This window comes from Nerophis ophidion, linkage group LG09, assembly GCF_033978795.1.
Source record: "Nerophis ophidion isolate RoL-2023_Sa linkage group LG09, RoL_Noph_v1.0, whole genome shotgun sequence".
Classification (NCBI taxonomy): Eukaryota; Metazoa; Chordata; class Actinopteri; order Syngnathiformes; family Syngnathidae; genus Nerophis; species Nerophis ophidion.
Window position 1 is genome coordinate 75,461,302 of NC_084619.1, and position 19,781 is coordinate 75,481,082.

The following is a 19,781-nucleotide window of genomic DNA, read 5'->3' on the forward strand; positions in this document are numbered from 1 at the left end:
TGATTACGCTGAATCTATTTAGAGTGTATGCAAAAACTCAGCAGGGAAGTTTAAAGGTGGACATTGTTCCTCCGTCCAGGACCGCGCTCCGTACCCTCCCAACAGACGCACCGCCACCACCACCCTGACGGTGGACGTCCTAGACGGGGACGACCTTGGACCCATGTTCCTGCCTTGCGTTTTGGTCAACAACACCCAGGACTGCAACCCCCTCACCTACCACGCCGCTATCCCTGAATTCACTGAACCGGTAAGTTGTTGTTTTTTTTAAACATACCGTATTTCCTTGAATTGCCGCCGGGTATATAGTATGCGCCTGCCTAGAATTACTGCCGGGTCAAACTCGTTTCGCAAATTATTATTTTTATTAGTGCATGTCTAGAATTTCCGCCGGATCAAACTCGTTTCGCAAAATAATTAGCATATGCTTAGAATTTCCGCAGGGTCAAACTCGTCACGTCACGAGTGACACTTCACCTGTCATCATTTTCAAAATGGAGGAGGCTGATTTCAATCATTTGAAATCGCATAAAAGGAAGAAGATTAAGAGCTATTCAGTAGGATTTAAGGTCCAAGCTATTGAATATGCTAAAAAGAACAGTAAACAGCTATGTTTTATTAATATACCATAGCTGCGTGTGTCAAATATGAGTCATTAAATGACTCCCGCCTCCTGGTGGTAGAGGGCGCTAGTGATCCTTCTTGCGACTACTTGGCTGCAGAAGAAGTTACAACAAGCAGCAAGAGTGAGCAGCGATCGTTTGTATTTCCCTCTCGCTTGCACTTTTAACATGGAGGATTACATATCTAAAATAAAACAGTTTTCTAAATTGTACTTTCAATCGAAGCAGGAGGTAATAAAGGAAGATCTCCATCGAGACAGAAAGACTTTTAAAACTGAAGAAAGATAAGGAAGACTTCTATAAACAAGTTATCGATGCTTTTGATCAGAAGGAACTGAGCATGGACTTCATTTATAAGTAAAGGTAAGACCATAATAACGTTTTTTTAATTAAATGTGCTTTTCATGATGGTATCCTTACATCACACTCAAATTTATAAGCGCAGGCCTAAATTTACCGCATGCCTTTGGTTAACGCCAGAGTGAGAAGAGGTTTTAAATTAATTAACGCCCCGGCGGAAATTCAAAGAAATAAGGTAATTTGGAACCTTTTTTTACAGTATTTGTATGATGTTGTCATTCGTGCATGGAATGGCGTCCACGCCTCGTCTTTAAAAACCTCGTCTCTGTATGGAGGCGGAATGCTGCTGTGGTTCTGAGGCATCGCTATGGTGATTCTCGGGGCAATTTTCTGGTGCGTTGGACCAGCAATTAGAGCTGAAGGCTGAGGTAACCCTACGGTGACCGTGGAACACCACGGGAATTCACAAGAGCAAAGAAGAAACGAGCTGCAAGGAAGTCTATTAAAAATGATCATTTTCATCCAAAGTCTGCACTGATATTTTTTATTCCCCTGATACCCAAATAGATCTTGTTTGAATCCACAAACGTATGACAATCTAATCCAGGGGTAGGGAACCTATGGCTCTAGTGCTGTGGTCTCAGACACACGGCCCGCGGGCCAACTGCGGCCCACGAGAGGTTATTTGGCGGCCCCCACCTTAACATAAAAATTGTATGTTAGTGCTGCCCGCAAATTTTATAAGAATGGCGCTTGACAGCGTTGTGTGCGGAGATGAAGGAATCTACCTATCACGGTGTAGTATGTGGCTCTCGAGGGCAGAACATTGACGTCACTTGGGTGATGCAAGCAGTGAAAAGTTTTGTCGCTTTTCCACTAGACCCCCACGCGCACTTCCTCCCTCCCTCGCTCGCCTGCCTGCTCGTTCTCTCGCTCTCGAGCGCTCTTCGTCACCGTGTGTGTGTCTCCCCCTCACTGCCTCCCCCAGCGCCGCAGTAAAAAGTCCGGGCCAGGGAGACTAGCGATCCAGCAGCTTCCGTAGCACTCCGCCGAAGAACCGAGCGACAATACAAAACTTTGGTGCACTGGACCCCAGCGCTGATAATCCGACAGAGTCGCTGGGCGAATCGGACGTGTAACACGTTAGCCGTGATGTTAGTATGTTGGGTGCTAATTGTGCTCTCGAGGGCGGAACATTGACGTCACTTGCGTGATGCAAGCAGTGAAAAGGTTTGTCGCATTTTCCACTAGACCCCCACGCGCATCTCCTCCCTCCCTCACTCGCCTGCCTGCTCGTTCTCTCGCTCTCGAGCGCTCTTCGTCACCGTGTGTGTGTCTCCCCCTCACTGCCTCCCCCAGCGTCGCAGTAAAAAGTCCGGGCCGGGGAGACTAGCGAACCAGCAGTTTCCGTAGCACTCCGCCGAAGAACCGAACGACAATACAAAACTGTGGTGCACTGGACCCCAGCGCTGATAATCTGACAGAGTCGCTGGGCGAATCGGACGTGTAACACGTTAGCCGTGATGTTAGTATGTTGGGGGCTAATTGTGCTACCGTAACTGTAACCCCCCCTTCCACACACACACACACACACACACACACACACACACACACACACACACACACACACACACACACACACACACACTCCCGTTTGCTCCAGACAGAGACAATTTTTGTTATTTGGTTTCAAAATGGCTCTTTCAACATTCTGGGTTGCCTACCCCTACGTTAGTGGAAAAGCGGCAAATGAGTGAAAGCGACAGAAACGTTGCCAGGGAGACGAGGGTTTTCTTACGTGCCTGGCTACAGTTGCACCGTGACACCTGTCCGTCAGTAATAACAGTCCCCGATAACCTGGACCAATTCAAACTGTTATTTGTTTTTTATAATTTGCATTGCCTCACATTACTTAATTCTAATTTGGTCATTTATATTTTGATTTTATTTTGTGTTGAAAATAAAAATAAAGACATTTAAAAATATATATTTTTAAGACATTTTCTCGCGGCCCAGCCTCACTCAGACTCTGCATCCAGTGGCCCCCAGTTGAAGTGAGTTTGAGACCCCTGCTCTAGAGCCAGATGTGGCTCTTTTGATGACTGCATCTGCCTCTCAGATAAATCTTAGCTGACCTTGCTTAACATGATAAGTAATTAATAATTCCGCCGGTAATCACAGTGTTAAAAATAACGTTCAAAATATAAGACATTCTCGTGCATTTTAATCCGTCCATCCGTTTCTACCGCACCTCTGCAAGAAGTTGAATTAATGGTCAAAAGTATACAACAATAACAATGTTATTAAAAAGAATAACAGATGCATGCATTGAGTTGTTGTAATCTTGGAAAGTCCAACTGAGTTTCTCCTCAAATAGAATCCAGTCTCTGTTTAATTCCTTTCTTCTTGCCTGTTCAATAATGTCATCATTGTTTCAACCTGACAGTTGTATTCGGTGTTAAAAATATTATGCGGCTCTCACGGAAATACATTTTAAAATATTTGGCTTTCATGGCTCTCTCAGCCAAAAATGTTCCGGACCCCTGATCTGATTTTTACTACTTTTAATTTATTCCATTTTTGTGCTTCTTTCGGGCCGAGGAATGTAACTTTTAGAAAATGTAATATCACGGTTTTTGTGACTAAAATGATCATTGCTATGAACAAACAGTATTTTGGAATGTGCTCAAAAATAGACTCGCTGAAGTTTTTGTTTTTTTACTAAATAAACAACATGCACAAAATTAGCGTATAGTGGGAAAAAATATCAGTATGGCAATATATCGCCATTTATGTACGAACAATTTAATTTATTTTTTTTATCTCTTAACTCTGGCGGCTGTGTTGGAGCCACTATGGATTGAACTTTCACAGTATCATGTTAGACCCGCTCCACATCCATTGCTTTCGGTCCCCTAGAGGGGGGGGGGGGGGTTGCCCACATCTGAGGTCCTCTCCAAGGTTTCTCATAGTCAGCATTGTCACTGGCGTCCCACTGGATGTGAATTCTCCCTGCCCACTGGGTGTGAGTTTTCCTTGCCCTTTTGTGGGTTCTTCCGAGGATGTTGTAGTCGTAATGATTTGTGCAGTCCTTTGAGACATTTGTGATTTGGGGCTATATAAATAAACATTGATTGATTGATTGATTGATTGATTGATTTTAGAGATACAGCACAACTAGAAGCTGCACTCTCTTAATGTTTACACTCATTTTATCAGCAGGTACCAGAACGTAGGAAAAGTTGATTTTGCATAATATTGCCAAACAAAACACCAGATAATATTGTCCGATAATGGCTTTTTTGACCGAAATTCCGATTTTGTCAAACTCTTTATTACCGATTCCGATATCAACCGATACTGATATATACAGTGGTGGAATGAACACATTATTATGCTTAATTTTGTTGCGATGCCCCGCTGGATGCATTCAACAATGTAACAAGGTTTTCCAAAATAGATCAACTCAAGTTAAAAATGCCAACTATCATATTTATTATTGAAGTCACAAAGTGCATTATTTTTTTTAACATGCTTCAAAACAGCAGCTAGGAATTTGGGACATGCTCTCCCTGAGAGAGCATGAGGAAGTTGAGGGGGGGGTAGTCCCATATTGTATGTGTATATTGTAGCGTCCCGGAAGAGTTAGCGCTCCAAGGGGTTCTGGGTGTTTGTTCTGTTGTGTTTATGTTGTGTTAGGTTGCAGATATTCTCCCGAAACGTGTTTGTCATTCTTGTTTTGTGTGGGTTCACAGTGTGGCGCGTATTTGTAACAGTGTTAAAGTTGTTTATACGGCCACCCTCAGTGTGACCTGTATGGCTGTTGACCAAGTATGCCTTGCATTCACTTGTGTGAGTGGAAAAAAAAGTGAATATTACGTGATTGGGCCGGCACGTAAAGGCAGTGCCTTTAAGGCACACCTCTAATATTGTTGTTCGGGTGGAAATCGGTAGAAATTCAGGAGAATGGTTGCCCCGGGAGATTTTCGGGATAGACACTGACATTTTTGAGTCTCCCGGGAAAATCATGAGAGTTGGCAAGTGTGACTGGGAGACACAACTGCTGCGTACTTGTCCCTACGTCCGTGTACCACTCCATACATCTGCGTTTTAAAAAGTCATAAATTGTACTTTTTGACCGATACCGATAATTTCTGATATTATATTTTAAAGCATTTATCGGCCAATAATATCGGCAGTCCGATATTATCAGACCTCTCTAATAATATGTCTTACCTCATACACACCCCATAATAATACTCTTATGTTGAAGTACAGTACAATCCATCAAGTGGTGTGGCTTCATAGCTTACCAAAGTCATACTAAAACATTTTGATGGAGTTTTGAGTCTCGTGTGTGATGTTCTATATTTCCAATGGAACATATAAAATGTTGGTGTTGTTTACTTGAGTCATATTGCAGTCCGCACATATCTCTTATGTGTGACTGCCATCATATTGCGGTCGACATGGCATTCTTTTGATGAGCATCAAGCCCACCTGTGAAGTGAAAACCGTTTCAGGTGAGTTCCTCTCGAAGCTCATGGAGAGAATGCCAAGAGTGTGCAAAGCAGTAATGAGAGCAAAGGACAGTTATTTTGAAGAAACTACAATACAAAACATGTTTGAAGTTATTACCTTGCTTTTGTTAAGTACATAACTCTACATGTTTTCATTCATAGTTTTAATGCCTTCAGTGACAATCTACAAGAACGTGGTGAGACTGTACAAGAATACAGTCCAGACGTCTCTCCTCAATTGAGCCAGATGTAATGTTGTCTCTATGTAATTCCTTGCTTCATGTCTTGTTTAATATATCTCATCAGTGTTTGAACCTGAGAAACTTCCTTTGTTTTAACTGTATCGAAGCGCGCTTTCAAGTGACGCAGAGGCCACATTGAAGCCTGAGCACGTTTATACTGGAGTCCCATGAAAATCACATTTTACTTGCAGTGTAAAAAGTCAGTGGGGGAAAAAAATCCAATCTCAATAAAATCAGATTTGGGCAACTTTGTGTAAAAGTAGTCCTTTTTCCTGTGGTCGGGCCCCACGGATGCTTCATATAGCAACAAGTGACCTGCAAGAAACTTGCATTTGTTGTCATCAGTAAAATCTGTGAAGCATAAACTATTTCAGGTGACTACCTATTGAAGCTCATGGAGAGAATGCCAAGAGTGTGCAAAGCAGTAATCCGAGCAAAGGGTGGCTATTTTGAAGAAACTAGAATATAAACCATGTTTTCAGTTATCTCAATACTTTTTTTGTTAAGTACATAACTCCACATGTGTTCATTCATAGTTTTGATGCCTTCAGTGACAATCTACAATGTAAATAGTCATGACAATTAAAAAAACACATTGAACGAGAGGGTGTGTCCAAACTTTAGGCCTGTACTGTACATCCATTCATTATATTACTTGTATTTAATCTCACATTAAAAAACAACACATTTTAAGGTGTTGCGACTTTTGTTTTGTTTTGTAGTAGTAGTGACTTCCTCCCGGGTCAACTTTGTTAGAATAATTGTATAAAAATGATCACAAAACTTGTGTTTCACTGAATTCACGGCGAGCAGACAAAAGCTGTCTTTCATCCTACCAAGCAAAAGGCCTGTAGAACTCCCCTGTGTAGGATGGGGAGTGACACGAAGGTGTTCTGTTTCTTTTATGTATTGTAATCCACAGAAATAGTTTGTTTTGACCCAAGAACTCGAGGAAGCAGGACTAGACTCCCTTCAAGGCGACCTTTTCTTTTAACTGATTTATGACCATTTCTTTGGACTGTTTGTAATCAAAGTTGATGGCTGTTTACGACCCCCATCCCTTAGAAACAGCTGTTGCCATGTAAGTCCAAATAGAAGACGAGGCGTACAATCTTTCGCCAGAGCGTGGTGAGACTGTACAAGATTACAGTCCAGACTTCTCTCCTCAATTGAGCCAAATTTAATTCTGTCTCTGTTCAACTCCTTGCTTCTTGTCTTGTTTAATAGATGTAATCAGTGTTTGAACCTGACAAACTTTCTTTTTATCTGACTTTATCGAAGTGACGTCAAGGCCACGTTGGCATCAGTAAAGTCTAAATGAGTAAAATGTTTGCGCTGGATTGATCGATCCTCGGACCGCAGTGTTTGCACGTCAATCTCGTCTTGGCGTTTGAAGTTTGGATAGGCATCTCCTCTCTTTGACTCCTCCGAGCCCGCACTCGTTCATTCAAGACTTTGCCATCCGTTTGTGTGTATGTTTTTTTTTTGTGTGTGATGCATAATTCATCATAAAAGCTTCGCAGGCTGCCTGGCGGCGAGCATGGAAGCAGAAGCTAATTCCTCGCCAGGAGAAAAGATTGGGCCTCCAGCCCCGTCGTCTCCGGCATGTTCCCACCTCCACGCTGCGTGCGCTTCGCCCTCCTCTCTGCCAATTAGGGTGATGTTGCAGTCATGCTGAATGCCCCCCCCCCCCCTCCTGCACCCCCCTTTTCCTGCATGGTGACATCACTCTGGCGAGAATACCACCTTTTAAGCTCACGTTACCCTCTCACTGGGCGACACAGGGTGGTCGTAACAGTTGTATGGTATATATTTGTATAGTACCGCAATACTAATGAAGCATATTCCGTACTATACCAGTCTCTAAAAAGTCCCCCCCCACGACTGTACCTAATGGGGTACGGCGTGGCGAAGTTGGGAGAGTGGCCGTGCCAGCAATCTGAGGGTTACTGGTTCAATCCCCACCTTCTACCATCCTAATCACGTCCGTTTTGTCCTTGAGCGAGACACTTCACCCTTGCTCCTGATTGTGGTTAGGGCCTTGCATGGCAGCTCCCGCCATCAGTGTGTGAATGGGTGAATGTGGAAATAGTGTCAAAGCGCTTTGACTTCCTTAAAAGGGTAGAAAAGCGCTATACAAGTATAACCCATTTAGCATTTAGTTTCCCACCTATTGACATCCAAATCGCTGCCGTTGTGTCCTTGGGCAGGACACGTCACCCTTTGCCCCCGGCGCCGCTCACACTGGTGAATGAATGACAGGTGGTGGTCGGAGGGGCCGTAGGCGCAAACTGGCAGCCACGCTTCTGTCAGTCTACCCCAGGGCAGCTGTGGCTACAGATGTAGCTTACCACCACCATCGTGTGAATGAATGATTGATTCCCACTTCTCTGTGAGCACTTTGAGTATATAACAATAGAAAAGCGTGATATAAATCTAATCCATTATTATTATTATTATTATTATATATTAATATATTACTATTATATATATGTGTATGTATATATATATATATATATACATATATATATATATATATATATATATATATATATATATATATATATATATATATACACACACACACACACACACACACGTTAGGTTAGGAAAAGAACACAGAGACTATTGCATCCCTACTAGCCTGTTTTGCAGGTTTTCCTGCTCTTCAGGGGAGTTTATGTAAACTATTTTTTTCCTGACCTAACGTATGTACCACAGTAACCTTGACTACAAAAATATTTACATATTTTTGTATCGATTTTAATATTTTTTTCCATGTCATGTCTTGTTCAATTGAAATTTAAACCCCATATTTAAGTGAATTGCATATTACATATGATAGTGAAATTAAGTAATAATAAAAAAGTAAGAATACGTCAAGACACTACCCAGCAGGCATGAGACATTGAAACAACGTTGATTGTACGTTTGTGTCCTTTTAAAACTGACTTTGAAACTATTTTTGCAAAATAGTCGTATTTGTCAACTGAGACAACGTTGAAGTCGGATGTTGGATCCAAGTTGTTGGTTGGGAAATGAGCAAATTTCAACGGTCAAATCAACGTCTGAGCGCGATATTGGTTAGACGTTGTCAAAAAGCATGTTGTTTCAACGTTTTGTGTTGTAGAATATTGGTTGAGAAATGACCAAATTTCAATGGTCAAATCAACATCACAACGTGACATTGAATAAATGTTGTCAAAAAGCATGTTGTTTCAATGTTGTATTTGTGTTGTAGAATAATGATTGGAAAATGACCAAAATTCAATGGTCAGACATAACAACGTGACATTGAATAAATGTTGTCAAAAAAGCATAATATATTTGTGTTGTAGAATATTGGTTGGAAAATGACCAAATTTCAATGGTCAAATCAACGTGAGAACCCAACATTGATTAAACGTCATTAAAAAGCATGTTGTTTCAACGTTGTATTTGTGTTGTAAAATAATGATTGGAAAATGACCAAAATTCCATGGTCAACGTGACATTGATTAAACATCGTCCAAAAGCTTGATGTTTCAACATTGTATGAGTGTTGGAAAAATTTGTTTGGGAAATGACCAAATTTCAACGGTCAAATCAACATCAGAACCCAACATTGATTAAACGTTGTCAGAAAGCATGTTGTTTCAACGTTGTATTTGTGTTGTAGAATATTGGTCGGAAAATGACCAAATTGCAATGGTCAAATAAACGTCACAAACCCGACATTGATTGAACGTCGTCAAAAAGTATGTTGTTTCAACGTTGTGTTTTTGTTGTAGAATAATAATTGGGACATTTTCAAATTCCAATGGTCAAATCAACATCACAACCTCACATTGAATAATGACATCAAAAAGCATGTTGTTTCAACCTTGTATGTGTTTTGTAGAATATTGGTTGGGAAATGTCCAAATTTCAATGGTCAAATAAACGTCAGGACCCAACGTTGATTAATTGTTGTCAAAAAGCATGTTGTTCTAACGTTGTATTTGTGTTGTAGAATAATGCTTGGAAAATGACCAAAATTCAATGATCAGACATCACAACGTGACATTGATTAAACGTCGACCAAAACCATGTTTCAACATTGTATTTGTTTTGTAAAATATTGGTCGGGAAATGACCAAATTTCAACGGTCAAATCATAATCAGAACCCAACATTGATTAAACGTCGTCAAAAAGCATGTTGTTTCAACATTGTATTTGTGTTGTAGAATATTGGTTGGAAAATGACTAAATTTCAATGGTCAGATAAACGTCAAAAACCCGACATTGATTGAACGTCGTCAAAAAGTATGTTGTTTCAACGTTGTATTTTTGTTGTAGAATAATAATTGGGACATTTTCAAATTCCAATTGTCAAATCAACATCACAACCTCACATTGAATAATGACATCAAAAAGCATGTTGTTTCAACGTTTGTGTTTTGTAGAATGTTGGTTGGGAAATGTCCAAATTTCAATGGTCAAATCAACGTCAGGACCCAACGTTGATTAATTGTTGTCAAAAAGCATGTTGTTTTAACGTTGTATTTGTGTTGTAGAATAATGCTTGGAAAATGACCAAAATTCAATGATCAGACATCACAACGTGACATTGATTAAACGTCGACCAAAACCATGTTTCAACATTGTATTTGTTTTGTAAAATATTGGTCGGGAAATGACCAAATTTCAACGGTCAAATCATAATCAGAACCCAACATTGATTAAACGTCGTCAAAAAGCATGTTGTTTCAACGTTGTATTTGTGTTGTGGAATATTGGTTGGAAAATGACTAAATTTCAATGGTCAGATAAACGTCAAAAACCCGACATTGATTGAACGTCGTCAAAAAGTATGTTGTTTCAACGTTGTATTTTTGTTGTAGAATAATAATTGGGACATTTTCAAATTCCAATGGTCTAATCAACATCACAACCTCACATTGAATAATGACATCAAAAAGCATGTTGTTTCAACCTTGTATGTGTTTTGTAGAATGTTGGTTGGGAAATGTCTAAATTTCAATGGTCAAATCAACGTCAGGACCCAACGTTGATTAAAAGTCATCAAAAAGCATGTTGTTTTAACGTTGGATTTGTGTTGTTGAATAATGATTGGAAAATGACCAAAATTCCATGGTCAACGTGACATTGATTAAACGTCGTCCAAAAGCTTGTTGTTTCAACATTGTATGACTGTTCGAAAATTTTGTTTGGAAAATGACCAAATTTCAACGGTCAAATCATAATCAGAACCCAACATTGATTAAACGTCGTCAGAAAGCAGGTTGTTTCAACATTGTATTTGTGTTGTAGAATATTGGTCGGAAAATGACCAAATTTCAATGGTCAAATAAACGTCAAAAACCCGACATTGATTGAACGTCGTCAAACAGTATGTTGTTTCAACGTTGTATTTTTGTTGTAGAATAATAATTGGGAAATTTTCAAATTTCAATTGTCAAATCAACGTCAGGACCCAACATTGATTAAACGTCATCAAAAAGCATGTTGTTTCAATGTTGTATTTGTGTTGTAGAATAATGATTGGAAAATGACCAAAATTCCATGGTCAGACATCACAACGTGACATTGATTAAACATCGTCCAAAAGCTTGACGTTTCAACATTGTATGAGTGTTGGAAAATTTTGTTTGGGAAATGACCAAATTTCAACGGTCAAATCGTAAACAGAAGCCAACATTGGTTAAATGTCGTCAGAAAGCATCTTGTTTCAACCTTGTATTTGTTTTGTAGAATATTGGTTGGAAAATGACCAAATTTCAATGGTCAAATAAACGTCAAAAACCCGACATTGATTGAACGTCGTCAAAAAGTATGTTGTTTCAACGTTGTATTTATGATGTAGAATAATGATTGGAATATGACCAAAGTTCAATGATCAGACATCACAACGTGACATTGATTAAACGTTGTCCAAAAGCATGTTGTTTCAACATTGTATTTTTTTTGTAAAATATTGGTTGGTATATGACCAAAACTCCACGGTCAAATCATAATCAGAACCCAACATTGATTAAACGTCGTCAGAAAGCATGTTGTTTCAACATTGTATTTGTTTTGTAGAAAAATTGGTTGGAAAATGACCAAATTTCAATGGTCAAATAAACGTCAGGACCCAACGTTGATTGAATGTCGTCAAAAAGTATGTTGTTTCAACGTTGTATTTTTGTTGTAAAATAATAATTGGGACATTTTCAAATTCCAATGATCAAATCAACATCACAACCTCACATTGAATAATGACATCAAAGAGCATGTTGTTTCAACCTTGTATGTGTTTTGTAGAATATTGGTTGGGAAATGTCCAAATTTCAATGGTCAAATCAACGTCAGGACCCAACGTTGATTAATTGTTGTCAAAAAGCATGTTGTTTTAACGTTGTATTTGTGTTGTAGAATAATGATTGGAAAATGACCAAAATTCCATGGTCAACGTGACATTGATTAAACGTCGTCCAAAAGCTTGATGTTTCAACATTGTATGAGTGTTGGAAAATTTTGTTTGGGAAATGACCAAATTTCAACGGTCAAAACATAATCAGAACCCGACATTGATTAAACGTTGTCAGAAAGCATGTTGTTTCAACATTGTGTTTGTGTTGTAGAATATTGGTTGGAAAATGACTAAATTTCAATGGTCAGATAAACGTCAAAAACCCGACATTGATTGCATGTCGTCAAAAAGTATGTTGTTTCAACGTTGTATTTTTGTTGTAGAATAATAATTGGAAAATTTTCAAATTTCAATGGTCTAATCAACGTGAGAACCCAACATTGATTAAACGTCATCAAAAAGCATGTTGTTTCAATGTTGTATTTGTGCTGTGGAATAATGATTGGAAAATGACCAAAATTCCACGGTCAGACATCACAACGTGACATTGATTAAACATCGTCCAAAAGCTTAATGTTTCAACATTGTATGAGTGTTGGAAAATTTTGTTTGGGAAATGACCAAATTTCAACGGTCAAAACATAATCAGAACCCAACATTGATTAATCGTCGTCAAAAAGCATGTTGTTTCAACGTTGTATTTGTGTTTTAGAATATAGGTTGGAAAATGACCAAATTTCAACGGTCAAATAAACGTCAAAAACCCGACATTGATTGAACGTCGTCAAAAAGTATGTTGTTTCAACGTTGTATTTTTGTTGTAGAATAATAATTGGGACATTTTCAAATTCCAATGGTCCAATCAACATCACAACCTCACATTGAATAATGACATCAAAAAGCATGTTGTTTCAACGTTGTATTTGTGTTGTAGAATGTTGGTTGGGAAATGTCCAAATTTCAATGGTCAAAACAACGTCAGGACCCAACGTTGATTAATTGTTGTCAAAAAGCATGTTGTTTCAACGTTGTATTTGTGTTGTAGAATAATGCTTGGAAAATGACCAAAATTCAATGATCAGACATCACAACGTGACATTGATTAAACGTCGTCCAAAACCATGTTTCAACATTGTATTTGTTTTGTAAAATATTGGTCGGGAAATGACCAAATTTCAATGGTCAAATAAACGTCACAAACCCGACATTGATTGAACGTCGTCAAAAAGTATGTTGTTTCAACGTTGTATTTTTGTTGTAGAATAATAATTGGGACATTCTCAAATTTCAATGGTCAAATCAACATCAGGACCCAACGTTGATTAAACGTCATCAAAAAGCATGTTGTTCTAACGTTGTATTTGTGTTGTAGAATAATGCTTGGAAAATGACCAAAATTCAATGATCAGACATCACAACGTGACATTGATTAAACGTTGTCCAAAAGCATGTTGTTTCAACATTGTATTTGTTTAGTAGAATATTGGTTGGAAAATGACCACATTTCAATGGTCAAATAAACGTCAAAAACCCGACATTGATTGAACGTCATCAAAAAGTATGTTGTTTCAACGTTGTATTTTTGTTGTAGAATAATAATTGGGACATTTTCAAATTCCAATGGTCAAATCAACATCACAACCTCACATTGAATAATGACATCAAAAAGCATGTTGTTTCAACGTTTGTGTTTTGTAGAATATTGGTTGGGAAATGTCTAAATTTTAATGGTCAAATCAACATCAGGACCCAACGTTGATTAATTGTTGTCAAAAAGCATGTTGTTCTAACGTTGTATTTGTGTTGTAGAATAATGCTTGGAAAATGACCAAAATTCAATGATCAGACATCACAACGTGACATTGATTAAACGTCGACCAAAACCATGTTTCAACATTGTATTTGTTTTGTAAAATATTGGTCGGGAAATGACCAAATTTCAACGGTCAAATCATAATCTGAACCCAACATTGATTAAACGTCATCAAAAAGCATGTTGTTTCAACATTGTATTTGTGTTGTAGAATATTGGTTGGAAAATGACTAAATTTCAATGGTCAGATAAACGTCAAAAACCCGACATTGATTGAACGTCGTCAAAAAGTATGTTGTTTCAACGTTGTATTTTTGTTGTAGAATAATAATTGGGACATTTTCAAATTCCAATGATCAAATCAACATCACAACCTCACATTGAATAATGACATCAAAGAGCATGTTGTTTCAACGTTGTATGTGTTTTGTAGAATGTTGGTTGGGAAATGTCCAAATTTCAATGGTCAAATCAACGTCAGGACCCAACGTTGATTAATTGTTGTCAAAAAGCATGTTGTTCTAACGTTGTATTTGTGTTGTAGAATAATGATTGGAAAATGACCAAAATTCCATGGTCAACGTGACATTGATTAAACGTCGTCCAAAAGCTTGTTGTTTCAACATTGTATGACTGTTCGAAAATTTTGTTTGGAAAATGACCAAATTTCAACGGTCAAATCATAATCAGAACCCAACATTGATTAAACGTCGTCAGAAAGCATGTTGTTTCAACCTTGTATTTGTGTTGTAGAATATTGGTTGGAAAATGACCAAATTTCAATGGTCAAATAAACGTCAAAAACCCGACATTGATTGAACGTCGTCAAAAAGTATGTTGTTTCAACGTTGTATTTTTGTTGTAGAATAATAATTGGGAAATTTTCAAATTTCAATTGTCAAATCAACGTCAGGACCCAACATTGATTAAACGTCATCAAAAAGCATGTTGTTTCAATGTTGTATTTGTGCTGTGGAATAATGATTGGAAAATGACCAAAATTCCATGGTCAGACATCACAACGTGACATTGATTAAACATCGTCCAAAAGCTTGACGTTTCAACATTGTATGAGTGTTGGAAAATTTTGTTTGGGAAATGACCAAATTTCAACGGTCAAATCGTAAACAGAAGCCAACATTGGTTAAATGTCGTCAGAAAGCATGTTGTTTCAACCTTGTATTTGTTTTGTAGAATATTGGTTGGAAAATGACCAAATTTCAATGGTCAAATAAACGTCAAAAACCCGACATTGATTGAACGTCGTCAAAAAGTATGTTGTTTCAACGTTGTATTTATGATGTAGAATAATGATTGGAATATGACCAAAGTTCAATGATCAGACATCACAACGTGACATTGATTAAACGTTGTCCAAAAGCATGTTGTTTCAACATTGTATTTTTTTTGTAAAATATTGGTCGGGAAATGACCAAATTTCAACGGTCAAATCATAATCAGAACCCAACATTGATTAAACGTCGTCAGAAAGCATGTTGTTTCAACATTGTATTTGTTTTGTAGAAATATTGGTTGGAAAATGACCAAATTTCAATGGTCAAATAAACGTCAGGACCCAACGTTGATTGATCGTCGTCAAAAAGTATGTTGTTTCAACGTTGTATTTTTGTTGTAAAATAATAATTGGGACATTTTCAAATTCCAATGATCAAATCAACATCACAACCTCACATTGAATAATGACATCAAAGAGCATGTTGTTTCAACCTTGTATGTGTTTTGTAGAATATTGGTTGGGAAATGTCCAAATTTCAATGGTCAAATCAACGTCAGGACCCAACGTTGATTAATTGTTGTCAAAAAGCATGTTGTTTTAACGTTGTATTTGTGTTGTAGAATAATGCTTGGAAAATGACCAAAATTCAATGATCAGACATCACAACGTGACATTGATTAAACGTCGACCAAAACCATGTTTCAACATTGTATTTGTTTTGTAGAATATTGGTCGGGAAATGACCAAATTTCAATGGTCAAATAAACGTCAAAAACCCGACATTGATTGAACGTCGTCAAAAAGTATGTTGTTTCAACGTTGTATTTATGATGTAGAATAATGATTGGAATATGACCAAAGTTCAATGATCAGACATCACAACGTGACATTGATTAAACGTTGTCCAAAAGCATGCTGTTTCAACATTGTATTTGTGTTGTAGAAAATTGGTCGGGAAATGAACACATTTCAATGGTCAAATCAACATCAGAACCTGACATTGAATACGCATCAAAAAGCATGTTGTTTCAACGTTTTATTTGTGTTGTAGAATATTGGTTGGAAAATGACCAAATTTCAATGGTCAAATAAACGTCAGGACCCAACGTTGATTGAACGTCGTCAAAAAGTATGTTGTTTCAACGTTGTATTTTTGTTGTAAAATAATAATTGGGACATTTTCACATTCCAATGGTCAAATCAACATCACAACCTCACATTGAATAATGACATCAAAGAGCATGTTGTTTCAACCTTGTATGTGTTTTGTAGAATATTGGTTGGGAAATGTCCAAATTTCAATGGTCAAATCAACGTCAGGACCCAACGTTGATTAATTGTTGTCAAAAAGCATGTTGTTTTAACGTTGTATTTGTGTTGTAGAATAATGCTTGGAAAATGACCAAAATTCAATGATCAGACATCACAACGTGACATTGATTAAACGTCATCCAAAAGCATGTTGTTTCAACATTGTATTTGTTTTGTAGAATATTGGTCGGGAAATGACCAAATTTCAATGGTCAAATCATAATCAGAACCCAACATTGATTAAACGTCGTTGAAAAGCATGTTGTTTCAACATTGTATTTGTGTTGTAGAAAATTGGTCGGGAAATGAACACATTTCAATGGTCAAATCAACATCAGAACCTGACATTGAATAGTGACATCAAAAAGCATGTTGTTTCAACATTGTATTTGTTTTGTAGAATATTGGTTGTTATATGAGCAAAACTCCACGGTCAAATCAACATCAGAACCCAACATTGATTAAACGTCGTTGAAAAGCATGTTGTTTCAACATTGTATTTGTTTTGTAGAAAATTGGTCGGGAAATGAACACATTTCAATGGTCAAATCATCATCAAAACCTGACATTGAATACGTATCAAAAAGCATGTTGTTTCAACGTTTTATTTGTGTTGTAGAATATTGGTTGGTATATGAGCAAAACTCAGGGGTCAAATCAACATCAGAACCCAACATTGATTAAACGTCCTTGAAAAGAATGTTGTTATGTTTGAGTTACTCAACATCAGAACCTAATTCAAAGAATTCTCAACATTGTTTCAATGTCTTGTGCCTGCTGGGATATTGAATATAAGTTTGATAATCATTTCTGAGCTTTTGAGATTTTTTCTCCCCATAGAAGGTTGTGTGAAATAAATGATCAGTTGTAACATAAAACATATTTATTTTTGAGGTAATGTTTTATGCAATAGAGTTCTTGTCATTCAAGCACAAAAATCGGTTAAACACTGCAAAAAAAACCCATTGAGAATTTGGGGTGATAGTCGTCATGCTTGAGCAGTCATCACATCGCATATAAAACACTCGATTATGTTCATCTTCCTTTTTGATTGTCTACTTCTTTTTGCCGTAGCCTTTTTGTCCCCTGCAGAAAAGGCCGTGATGCATGTACTGGTTTTCTTAATTTGATTACAGTTTTTATTCTCCATTTTGCATGTTTGTACTCATGTGTACTCACTCATGGTACTGTCAACGAAACATGGAAACACTGACATTAAAGCAAAAGCAAACATATTTTCTCAAATCTTAATGAAGTTGAATTCCACCACATTTTGCCTCAAACGTGCACGGTTCAATCCCGGCAAAGCGTGCAGGACCCCAGGGAACTTTGTCCTTCTATGATTAATAATTGCATTGTGATTAATCAGAGCGGGCTGGACAAGCTTTGTGAAGTTGATGTAGTCGGCCGTCTAATGAGCATCGCAGGTGGGTATTACAGCTAATCATGGCAGTGCAGCGCCAGGGGGATTTGATTTAGCACACCTGCAGACAATGTACAAGCAGGGGGGGGGGGGGGGGATTACCCCAGAGTTGCAGAGTTGTGGGATATATATATATACCCTGGGGGGGGATTCTACCAGCCAGACAGTTGTTGAGCCAACATGTGTGTATGTGTGTGTGTGTGTGTGTGTGTGTGTGTGTGTGTGTATGCCTGTGTATGTGTGTGTGTGTGTATATATATATATATATATAAATATACATATATATACCTTGTATGTATATATTGTATGCCCATCCATCCATTATCTACCGCTTATTCCCTTTTGGGGTCACAGGGGGCGCTGATGCCTATCTCGGCTACAATCGGGCTGAAGGCGGGGTACACCCTGGACAAGTCACTATCTCATCGCAGGGCCAACACAGATAGACAGACAACATTCACACACTAGGGACCATTTAGTGTTGCCAATCAACCTATCCCCAGGTGCATGTCTTTGGAGGTGGGAGGGGCCTATCCCTAGGTGCATGTCTTTGGAGGTGGGAGGAAGCCAGAGTACCCGGAGGGAACCCAGACATTCACGTGAAGGGCATGCAAACTCTACACAAAAAGATCCCAAGCCCAGGACTACTCAGGACCTTCGTATTGTGAGGCAGACGCACTAACCCCTCTGCCACCGTGAAGCCCCATATATATGTATGTATGTATATATGTATATATATATATACAGACAAACAAATACACATAAATACATACATATATATATATATATATGTATATATATATATATGTATATATATATATATATATATATATATATATGTATATATATATACATATATATATATATATATGCATATATATATATATGTATATATATATATATATATATATATATATATATATATATGTCTTGATTGGATTATCCAGAGAATAGTGCTCGATACCGTGGTAGAGCGCAATATGTAGGTGTGGGAAAAAAAAAAAAATCACAAGACTACTTCATCTCTACAGATCTGTTTCATGAGGGGTTCCCTCAATCATCAGGAGATTTTAATGGAAGCATTCACATACAATGGTTTATATAGAGCACAGAGTGGGTGGGTACAGGCAGGTGTAGGGTGTGGTGATTGGCTCATGTGTTACCTAGGAGGTGTTTCCGTCTGTGGCGGCATGTTGAAATGATTTCACTGCGCTTGTTGAGGGATGATAAATCTGGATGATGTATAACAACATCATCTGGTACAATCCGCCATTCAGCAAAGACGTCTCAACCAACATCGGCCGCAAGTTCCTCACTCTGATCGACAAACACTTCCCCAAAGGCAACACCCTAAGAAAAATATTCAACAAGAACAACATTAAATTGAGCTACAGCTGTATGAACAACATGCAACAAATCATTTCAAACCACAACAAAGCAATTGCAAAAGGACTGCCTACCCCCAGACTAAACGACTCTGAAACCAATAATGAATGTAACTGTCGCAAGAAACCTGATTGCCCTCTCAACGGAAGGTGCTTACAGACATCAGTCGTTTACCAAGCAAAGGTAACACGCAAGGACATTAACACATCCAACACGTACGTAGGATTAACCGAAGGAGCGTTCAAAACAAGATGGAATAATCACAACGCCTCCTTTAGAAACCAGACTTTGCAGAATTCTACAGAACTCAGCAAACACATTTGGAACCTCAAAGACAATAATGTTGAATATTCAATAACATGGCAAATTCTTGCATCCAGCACACCTTACAACAGTGGTAATAAAAGATGCAACCTATGCTTAAAAGAGAAACTGTTTAATATATATCATCCAGATCTATCATCCCTCAACAAGCGCAGTGAAATCATTTCAACATGCCGCCACAGAAGGAAACACCTCCTAGGTAACACATGAGTCAATCACCACGCCCCTACGCCTGCCTGTACCCACCCACTCTGTGCCCTATATAAA

At 38.1% G+C, this 19,781-nt stretch overlaps 1 protein-coding gene across 5 annotated transcripts in view; it reads left to right on the forward strand.

The window, feature by feature from the left end:
* Positions 1-19,781, forward strand: part of pcdh15a (protocadherin-related 15a) — a 564,893-nt gene that overhangs the window by 274,201 nt on the left and 270,911 nt on the right. For all 5 annotated transcript variants that reach the window (XM_061911787.1, XM_061911785.1, XM_061911784.1 and 2 more), the window contains one exon: positions 80-250. In XM_061911787.1, coding sequence (XP_061767771.1) covers positions 80-250 — 171 coding nt within the window. The remainder of the gene's footprint in view (positions 1-79; positions 251-19,781) is intronic.